At 42.0% G+C, this 10,499-nt stretch overlaps 1 protein-coding gene across 1 annotated transcript; it reads left to right on the top strand.

The window, feature by feature from the left end:
* Window positions 1–958: 958 nt before the first annotated feature.
* Window positions 959–10,412, top strand: LOC138953119 (NPC intracellular cholesterol transporter 2-like). The gene is made up of 5 exons (XM_070324908.1): window positions 959–1,212; window positions 3,432–3,537; window positions 6,802–6,909; window positions 8,567–8,745; window positions 10,228–10,412. Exons 2-5 carry the CDS (start codon window positions 3,462–3,464, stop codon window positions 10,309–10,311), a joined length of 447 nt encoding a protein of 148 aa, XP_070181009.1. The 5' UTR covers window positions 959–1,212; window positions 3,432–3,461; the 3' UTR covers window positions 10,312–10,412.
* Window positions 10,413–10,499: the final 87 nt, after the last annotated feature.

Below are 10,499 nucleotides of genomic sequence, written 5' to 3'. Positions count from 1 at the left end.
GTGCTGCCCTGATTAGAGTAAGTGTATCTGTCCGGGATTTAGTGAAAGACAGGTACGTCAGCGATTTCAACAGGAGGCAGTACTTACCGGGGGAATTTTGAAGGAAAGTAGACTCGTACGCAGAAATGCGTACATTACAATGTCCACTGAGGATTAACAATGATTAAAAAGCCCCAACATTCCATCCCTCCCTCCACCAAACCCAAACCCCACCTTTTTAATTTAAAAAAAATGTGTTATCGGAAATGGGTTTAGTGGCCACAGCGAATCACCAATCATCCACACAAGTCATCTTTAAGCCTTACTGCATGGTTGGGGTTAGGCAGCAAGTCAGCAATTACACCGTCAACTGAATGAGTCCTTTTGTTTTTAGCGATCTTCTGCCGCGTTATGGTCTGCATGTATGCGTTAACAATAAGTGAGTGCTGATCGATAAAGTGTTCACTTCTGTCTAATTGATATATTTTAATCGACATGGCTTTACACTAGGACCGCCGGTACATGATGGGCCCACGACAAGTTTCTATTTGAGAGAAAGTGAGAGAGGTAGGGGAGCGGCCTCGGAGAGAGCGAGAGAGAGGGAGGGGAGAGGAAGCGAGAGAGAAAGGGAAAGAGAGAGAGAGAGAGGGAGAGAGAGAGGGAGAGGAGGGAGAGAGAGAGGGAGAGAGAGAGAGAGAGAGGGAGAGAGAGAGGGAGAGAGAGAGAGAGAGAGAGAGAGAGAGACTCGGAGAGAGAGAGAGAGAGAGAGAGAGACTCGGAGAGAGAGAGAGAGAGAGAGAGAGAGAGAGAGAGAGAGAGAGAGTACTGCTGACAGACATATGCTCTGACAAGAGGATTTCATCGTGGCTGAACCCGTTCTTGTCTGCAGCTTCTTCAATCATCGCGCCGATCCCCGCTGCACGAATATTCATAATAATAACGACACGATCTGAAACCCTCACACACACACACACACACACACACACACATAGATCATTTTCTACCCCTACTGTGCACAGTATAGCTATCTAATGAGAAATGATGAGTATACACTTCTCCAACGAATGAGAATGACGATTTCAACATAATGATCTACCTCAGTGAAATACAGCTTCTGTTGGAAGTCACCATCTCTCGGACAAACCTCCAACGTCACTACCCTAAGCAGTCTTTCGCTGTATGCTGTTCCTACAACGTGGCACACAGTAATACAGACAGCAACGCACACTTCAGGTATGTACTAACATAAAAGTAAACAACAGAAACGTACTCACACACGCTCCTTCAGCTAAATGTACTGGTGTTTTTTTCTATAATTTCTTTCTTTTCTTTTTTTCTTTGTGTTTTTTTTGTCTTCTAAATTCGAGAAATCTATTGAAAGTTACGAAACTTTGCAGAGCAACAGAACCATGCAAATTTATGGTAAAAGGCAATCACCTGACTTGAAGAATCAAATACATTCCGCAAACCTTTCTTCAATTCCAAGCCCGGCAGGACATAAAGTCTACATCGCTAACTGTTGACTTAGACAGTTAAATAGGACACTCGACTAAGATTTTACTTGTACATTTCAATAGAGTGTTCCTGCATAAGTGTATTACCACAGAACGCTGCTTCCCTTTTTGCTCAGTTGAACCAGAAGGCAGCCATATTTGCTCAATGAATGGTTTCCCCTTGCCGAAGTTTGGCCAGTGGGTAATTACAAGCGCACGAGATTTTGAATATATATATGCAAGAAAAACATTTGCGCATAATGATTTACATCATAACGATTGAAATGCCTGTTTTCGTGATTGATTATGGTCTAGCATACCCCCACCATTTTTTCTTTTCGAATTTGACTTTGATCGTGGTGGGTGGAAACACGTGATACAACACTATTTCTAATAGTCTAATAGTAATAGTAATAGCAGCCTTAGCTCTCGAGTATGATTGTATAATGTAACGATAAAGCACGCAAGCAGGTTTATTCTATGCATGCAACGAATGACAACCGATCATGTTTAGTAGTCCAGGCCTCTCAGTGTGTCTTTTCCCCTTTTGACCCAACCACTGTACATACTGACCGCTCATTGTATTTCTACTCGACACTGAGGTCTTCTCACTACATTTGTCTTGGAAGAACACATGAATAATTATACAACTGGTGGATTTTGAAAAAAACATCGCACAGACATACACAAACACTCTTTCTCTCCCTCTCTCTTTCTCTCACTCCTCTCAAGCAGGACACGTGCATATACCACACACCCCTCCCCCATTGTCCTTCCGTCAACCGTTTTGCGTTCATATTAGGATGATGTTCAAAGTAAGCGTATCCTTTGAAACAAATCGAGCCAAGATATCGAATGATTGTAGGAGAGAGAGAGAGAGAGAGAGAGAGAGAGAGAGAGAGAGAGAGAGAGAGAGAGAGAGAGAGAGAGAGAGAGAGAGAGAGAGAGAGAGAGAGAGAGAGAGAGAGAGAGAGAGAGAGAGAGAGAGGTGGAGTGGGGAGGGGATACAGACAGACAGAAATTTATCCTACATACGTGAGAGAGACACCCGTGAGATAATAATCGTTCAAATCACACGTGTGTATATCATGTAGGCTAAATGAGGTCATGTCAAGCAAGTCTGGCAGGGACCTGTTTTTCCACTGCTTATGCCAAAGTCACCGAGACAAACGTCATTATAGAAACAAAAATTGTGCTCGCTAATTACCCTCGATGAATCTTTAGAACTAACACGTCACGCCACACTTTCAGAGTGACGTTTCTTTGCTTTGACGTAATAGATTGCACGAGGCTTTAGAAGAGATCGAGGTTCCAAAACAAGCGTCTTCAATTTAGCTGCCTCGACTGCAAGACATTTTCAGTAAAATACATGTAAGTACAGTATGTAGGATAAACAGAATACTACATGGCTTGCTGTGTCGTACCAGATTTACACTCGTTGCTTTTTCAAATAGTGAACAGCTCGCTTTCGCTCGCAGTTCAATATTTTAAAAAAACAACTCGTGTAAATCTGGTACGACACAGCAAGCCATGTAGTATTCTCTATTGAAGCCACTTTTTGAAAAGAGACATTCCATTCAATGTTGTTGTTTTTCTCCAAGACCAAGTCAAAGATGCCTAAAGGCGGTCGCTTTTCTTTTCTTTCTTTTGACATTTTCCGATACTGTTTTCCAATCCTGGATGCCAAAGTTGAGAACAAAAATATAGTAATGTTTTCAATTTACGTCTTGTAATAAGGCGTTTTATAATGATACATTCCATTCAACAGAATGTTGAATCCTTTGCTTTAAATGAACAGCTTGCAGTCTATTTCAGTTGCTAAATTCAATGTTAAAGTGGTACTTGTCGCTTTAACTTCCACATGTGAAAACAGTGCCCATGCCCCCAGACCGATATATGTGGGTGTGGTATCACTTAGTATGACCTGTAGTACAGACTGTGACCTTTCTTTTGCAATAGTACTGATCTAGCAAGCAGAACATAACGACCATGGCTACTCTGTCGCTGCTGGCTTTCTTCCTTCCACTGGCTGCCTCGGTTCCTGTCGATTTCTTCAAGCCATGTGGTGAGGAAGCTTTGTGTTGTCATTGTCGTGGTAGTTTGGAAGGGGGGGGGGGGGGTGTTGTCGTTGTTTCTTGTGTTAACTTGATGCTGATGTGTGTGCGCGTGTGTGTCCGTCTGTTGTATTCTGTGTCAGTCACTCTGTGTGTGTGTGTGTGCGTGAGTGTGTGTAAGCCCCAATGTGTGACTGTCTGTGTGTGTTTGCGCGTGTGTGTGTGTTTGCGCGCGCGTGTGTTGTGACGTATGTGTGTGTCAGTGTGTGTGTGTGTGTGTGTGTGTGTGTGTGAGTCTGTGTGCCTATCTGTCTGTCTGTCCGAGTCAGTCTGTGTCAGTGTGTTCGTCTATTTGCGTCTGTGTGAGTTCATACTAGTTTGTTTTTATATTTAGTCAAGTTTTGACTAAATATTTTAACATCGAGGGGGAATCGAAACGAGGGTCGTGGTGTATGTGTGTGTGTGTGTGTGTGTGCGTGCGTGCGTGCGTGCGTGTAGAGCGATTCAGACCAAACTACTGGGCCGATCTTTATGAAATTTTACATGAGAGTTCCTGGGATTGATATCCCCGAACGTTTTTCTCCTTTTTTCGATAAATGTCTTTGATGACGTCATATCCGGCTTTTCGTGAAAGTTGAGGCGGCACTGTCACGCTCTCATTTTTTAACCAAATTGGTTCAAATTTTGGTCAAGTAGTCTTCGACGAAGCCCGGACTTCGGTATTGCATTTCAGCTTGGTGGCTTAAAAATTAATTAATGACTTTGGTCATTAAAAATCTGAAAATTGTAAAAAAAAATAAAAATTTATAAAACGATCCAAATTTACGTTTATCTTATTCTCCATCTTTTGCTGATTCCAAAAACATATAAATATGTTATATTCGGATTAAAAACAAGCTCTGAAAATTAAATATATAAAAATTATTATCAAATATTTTTTTCGTAATCAATTTAAAAACACTTTTATCTTATTCCTTGTCGGTTCCTGATTCCAAAAATATATAGATATGATATGTTTGGATTAAAAACACGCTCAGAAAGTTAAAACAAAGAGAGGTACAGAAAAGCGTGCTATCCTTCTTAGCGCAACTACTACCCCGCTCTTCTTGTCAATTTCACTGCCTTTGCCATGAGCGGTGGACTGACGATGCTACGAGTATACGGTCTTGCTGAAAAATGGCATTGCGTTCAGTTTCATTCTGTGAGTTCGACAGCTACTTGACTAAATATTGTATTTTCGCCTTACGCGACTTGTTTTAATGTATGAGTGAACATGTGAAACGGGGCCAGGATGCTCAAATGCTGTACAGCCGGGATTGTTTGTTTACATTGACATACATTTAACAAGTCGCGTAAGGCGAAAATACAATATTTAGTCAAGTAGCTGTCGAACTCACAGAATGAAACTGAACGCAATGCAACGCAGCAAGACCGTATACTCGTAGTCCACCGCTCACGGCATAGGCAGTGAAATTGACAAGAAGAGCGGGGTAGTGGTTACGCTATGCTGCATAGCACGCTTTAATTCTGTACCTCTCTTCGTTTTAACTTTCTGAGTGTGTTTTTAATCCAAACATATCATATCTATATGTTTTTGGAATCAGAAACCGACAAGGAATAAGATGAAAGTGTTTTTAAATTGATTTGGACAATTTAATTTTGATAATAATTTTTATATATTTAATTTTCAGAGCTTGTTTTTAATCCGAATATAACATATTTATATGTTTTTGGAATCAGCAATTGATGGAGAATAAGATAAACGTAAATTTGGATCGTTTTATAAATTTTTAATTGTTTTTACAAGTTTCCGATTTTTAATGACCAAAGTCATTAATTAATTTTTAAGCCACCAAGCTGAAATGCAATACCGAAGTCCGGGCTTCGTTGAACATTACTTGACCAAAATTTCAACCAATTTGGTTGAAAAATGAGGGCGTGACAGTGCCGCCTCAACTTTCACGAAAAGCCGGATATGACGTCATCAAAGACATTTATCAAAAAAATGAAAAAAACGTTCGGGGATTTCATACCCAGGAACTCTCATGTCAAATTTCATAAAGATCGGTCCAGTAGTTTAGTCTGAATCGCTCTACACACACACACACACACACACACACACGCACAGACAGACACACATACACCACGACCCTCGTTTCGATTCCCCCTCGATGTTAAAATATTTAGTCAAAACTTGACTAAATATAAAACAAGTCGCGTAAGGCGAAAATACAATATTTAGTCAAGTAGCTGTCGAACTCACAGAATGAAACTGAACGCACCGCTCATGGCAAAGGCAGTGAAATTGACAAGAAGAGCGGGGTAGTAGTTGCGCTAAGAAGGATAGCACGCTTTTCTGTACCTCTCTTTGTTTTAACTTTCTGAGCGTGTTTTTAATCCAAACATATCATATCTATATGTTTTTGGAATCAGGAACCGACAAGGAATAAGATGAAAGTGTTTTTAAATTGATTTGGACAATTTAATTTTGATAATAATTTTTATATATTTAATTTTCAGAGCTTGTTTTTAATCCGAATATAACATATTTATATGTTTTTGGAATCAGCAAATGATGGAGAATAAGATAAACGTACATTTGGATCGTTTTATAAATTTTTATTTTTTTTTACAATTTTCAGATTTTTAATGACCAAAGTCATTAATTAATTTTTAAGCCACCACGCTGAAATGCAATACCGAAGTCCGGGCTTCGTCGAAGATTACCCGACCAAAATTTGAACCAATTTGGTTGAAAAATGAGGGCGTGACAGTGCCGCCTCAACTTTCACGAAAAGCCGGATATGACGTCATCAAAGACATTTTTCAAAAAAATGAAAAAAACGTTCGGGGATTTCATACCCAGGAACTCTCATGTCAAATTTCATAAAGATCGGTCCAGTAGTTTAGTCTGAATCGCTCTACACACACACACACACACACACGCACACACGCACATACACCACGACCCTCGTTTCGATTCCCCCTTGATGTTAAAATATTTAGTCAAAACTTGACTAAATATAAAGAGTAAATGTGTTCTTCATCCCATCCCATTGTCTTCCATATGTCTCTTATGCTTAACTGATTCTTCGTGTGTGTACGCGTGAGTGTGTGTGCACGTTCAAATGTGGGATATGTGTGTTATAAGAACTGTTAAGTTTGCATGTTTTGGTGATTGCTTTTCTCCTGAGTGGCTTAGTTATGTGGTAATCTGGAATAATAAGCCGAAAGCATTGACTGCATGCTGTTCTCATAGTGAGTGTGTTGGTCAGATTCTGTGGGTAAGATCAATTCGCTGGACGTGACGCCATGCGTCGGGAGCGGTCTGTGTCAGTTCCCTCGTGGCCAGGACATCACCATCAATGTCAACTTCACAATGGGTAAGTCACACAGTTTACAGCACAGGTCTATTGTATCACCGGCACAGGTCTATTGTATTGTATCACCGGCACAGGTCTATTGTATCACCGGCCCAGGTCTATTGTATCACCGGCCCAGGTCTATTGTATCACCGGCCCAGGTCTATTGTATCACCGGCACAGGTCTATTGTATCACCGGCCCAGGTCTATTGTATCACCGGCACAGGTCTATTGTATCACCGGCACAGGTCTATTGTATCACCGGCCCAGGTCTATTGTATCACCGACACAGGTCTATTGTATCACCGGCACAGGTCTATTGTATCACCGGCCCAGGTCTATTGTATCACCGGCCCAGGTCTATTGTATCACCGGCACAGGTCTATTGTATCACCGGCACAGGTCTATTGTATCACCGGCCCAGGTCTATTGTATCACCAGCACAGGTCTATTGTATCACCGGCCAAGGTCTATTGTATCACCAGCACAGGTCTATTGTATCACCGGCCAAGGTCTATTGTATCACCGGCCCCGGTCTATTGTATTGTATCACCGGCAGAGGTCTATTGTATTGTATCACCGGCACAGGTCTATTGTATCACCGGCCCAGGTCTATTGTATCACCGGCCAAGGTCTATTGTATCACCAGCACAGGTCTATTGTATTGTATCACCGGCACAGGTCTATTGTATCACCGGCCCAGGTCTATTGTATCAGCGGCCAAGGTCTATTGTATCAGCGGCCAAGGTCTATTGTATTGTATCAGCGGCACAGGTCTATTGTATCAGCGGCCCAGGTCTATTGTATCAGCGGCCCAGGTCTATTGTATCAGCGGCCAAGGTCTATTGTATTGTATCACCGGCACAGGTCTATTGTATCACCGGCACAGGTCTATTGTATTGTATCACCGGCACAGGTCTATTGTATCAGCGGCCAAGGTCTATTGTATTGTATCACCGGCACAGGTCTATTGTATCACCGGCCCAGGTCTATCAAGTTGTATCACCGGCACAGGTCTATTGTATCAACGGCCCAGGTCTATTGTATCACCGGCACAGGTCTATTGTATTGTATCACCGGCACAGGTCTATTGTATCAGCGGCCAAGGTCTATTGTATTGTATCACCGGCACAGGTCTATTGTATCACCGGCACAGGTCTATTGTATTGTATCACCGGCACAGGTCTATTGTATCAGCGGCCAAGGTCTATTGTATCACCGGCACAGGTCTATTGTATCAGCGGCACAGGTCTATTGTATCAGCGGCCAAGGTCTATTGTATCACCGGCACAGGTCTATCTGAGGATCGTGCACTAAGTCTATGATCAGCCGTACTGTAGCTTTAGTAGGCGGCCTACTAATACATGAACTACAGGAGATGGTTACAGGGTATGTTACTTCGATTAACCTATCCAGCGTGTTCCGGCCACGCACTTTGATACAGCCTCCTGTGGTTTAGTGGACTTTATACTTGTGCAGTAGTACCCATGTCAAAATAATGGACAGAGGGACAACAGAGGGTGTTCTTTCTTGGGAAGTGTCCTCTCATCGCGCGCACCATGCACTGTTAAATAATGCGAGAGTTACTACGTCACAACCAGACTTTGCAGACTAGGGCAGAATACTCTAAAACATTACAGGTATAAATTCATGAAGCCTGTCGATATATATCTGCAGGTAGCGAGATCACAGCGGCCAAGCCTGCCGTGTTTGCTTACCTGGGATTCCTGAAGGTGCCAGAGCCATTCCCCATGGAACAAGACTCGTGCGGTCACTTCAGCCGCAACTGCCCCCTCGCGGCCAACATAGAGCAAACCTACACCACCCACGTCTTGATCAAAGACGCCTATCCTAAGGTACGTTCGACATTGTCTAATATTGCTATTTCATATCTTTCTTTCTTTATTTGGTGTTTAACGTCGTTTTCAACCGTTCAAGGTTATATCGCGACGGAGGGAAGGGGGTGATGGGATAGAGCCACTTGTCAATTGTTTCTTGTTCACAAAAGCACTAATCAAAAATTTGCTCTTGGGGCTTGCAACGTAGTACAATATATTACCTTACTGGGAGAATGCAAGTTTCCAGTACAAAGGACAACATTTCTTATATACTGCTTGACTAAAATCTTTACAAACATTGACTATATTCTACTATTTCATATGTTACGTAGATTTCCATTGGTCAATTGGGCAAAACTGAGCTCATTGCAAAAGTGATATTGACGACATTTCCGATATCGACGACCTCTTTATTGCTTCCCCACTTGAAAAACAAAGACACTAAATTTAAAAACAAAACAAAAAAAATATGAAAATGTAATTATCCCAGAATTTAGTTGAGCAAGTGACTAATTACATTTTGAAAGAAAAGACATTTGGAAATACTGGAAAGTACAAGAAAAGAGTGAACAAAAATGAATAATAATCAGAGGGAGGGATATGGAACAGCCAAAACTGAGACAAATACTTTTGTAATTTCTTTACAGTGAATACAAAATGTCCAGAGAAATTGCAATATATCTAACATTGACGGACTGTGTGATGATATCTTCTGCTATTGGTCTGTTTCGACACTGATATCAAAATCTCGACCTCCGGTCTCGATTTTGATATCACTGTCTCAACAGCCCATAGCAGAAGATATCATCACACAGTCCGTCAATATTGGGTAAAACTGTCTTGGTCAAAGACGCCTATCCTGTGGTATATCCAATGGTACCCGACATTTTGGCTAAAGCTGTTTGTTCTGTGCGCCTTTGCCAACCTCATCGATGAATCTATATTTTGAACAGTGTGTCTGTAGGCCCCCTCTAAAGATGTCAAAGCAAAAACATTGTATTGTATCATACTGGACCATAGTTTCATTAAAAGGGTGTGTATTTTTTCTCCTCACAAGAAAAATGAAACACAGTTCAGGGCCGGACTAGGCTAAGAGGAGGGGCGGGGGTGCCAGTGGTGGTCCAGGGGGATGTTCCCCCTGGCGGGGTCAAGGGGCAGAGCCCCTTGTGGGGGTCAGGGGGCAAAGCCCCCTGAAGCTGATGGGTAGGTCATATTCTGAGATAGGAAAATGGTCGCTCCTTGCATGAAACGGCATAAAATAAACAATAATAAAAAAATGATTTAAATAAGTGAGGTACATGTAGGGGGGGGGGGGAGGGTGGTTGCGCAACCCCCATAACCACCCCGGTAGTCCGGCCCTGCAGTTTGCTTCATCTTATGTGCATCAACAAGAACGTTCAGCTGTGGAGTAATCACCCTTCTATAGTTCTATGTCCACAAACTTCAAGCTTGCAGCCAATTTCAAGCCTACATCTTCCTGATTTTTTTTCTATTTTGCAGATTCGAGTGGTCGCAGAGTGGCAGATACGAGACCAGAATGACCAGATTGTGATTTGCTTTGCTGTGCCTGTGCAGGTTGTGTAAGAATGTTTAGGAATCAAATATCATACGCCTTTGGATACATTGTCCAAGAGTGTACTTCTTACCCTAACATTTGTGTAAAAAAAAATGTAAAAAAACCTGAATGGTGATTTGCCTGGTGATAGATGCGTGTACATGGTTAGTGTGGTGGTTGAAATGAGTCATGTGAGTATGAGACTGAATACCTCCTC

This window comes from Littorina saxatilis, linkage group LG17 (assembly GCF_037325665.1).
Source record: "Littorina saxatilis isolate snail1 linkage group LG17, US_GU_Lsax_2.0, whole genome shotgun sequence".
Taxonomy (NCBI): domain Eukaryota; kingdom Metazoa; phylum Mollusca; class Gastropoda; order Littorinimorpha; family Littorinidae; genus Littorina; species Littorina saxatilis.
The sequence above is the reverse complement of the archived record's forward strand: the minus strand, read 5'-3'. Positions and strand labels throughout refer to the sequence as shown.

Excerpts from the sequence above, each read along its gene's own strand:
- LOC138953119 (XM_070324908.1), top strand. The coding sequence starts at position 3,462 with ATGGCTACTCTGTCGCTGCTGGCTTTCTTCCTTCCACTGGCTGCCTCG. Across the intron at positions 3,538-6,801 it reads CGATTTCTTCAAGCCATGTG|ATTCTGTGGGTAAGATCAAT; the intron begins GTGAGGAAGCTT and ends TGTGTTGGTCAG. Across the intron at positions 6,910-8,566 it reads CAATGTCAACTTCACAATGG|GTAGCGAGATCACAGCGGCC; the intron begins GTAAGTCACACA and ends ATATATCTGCAG.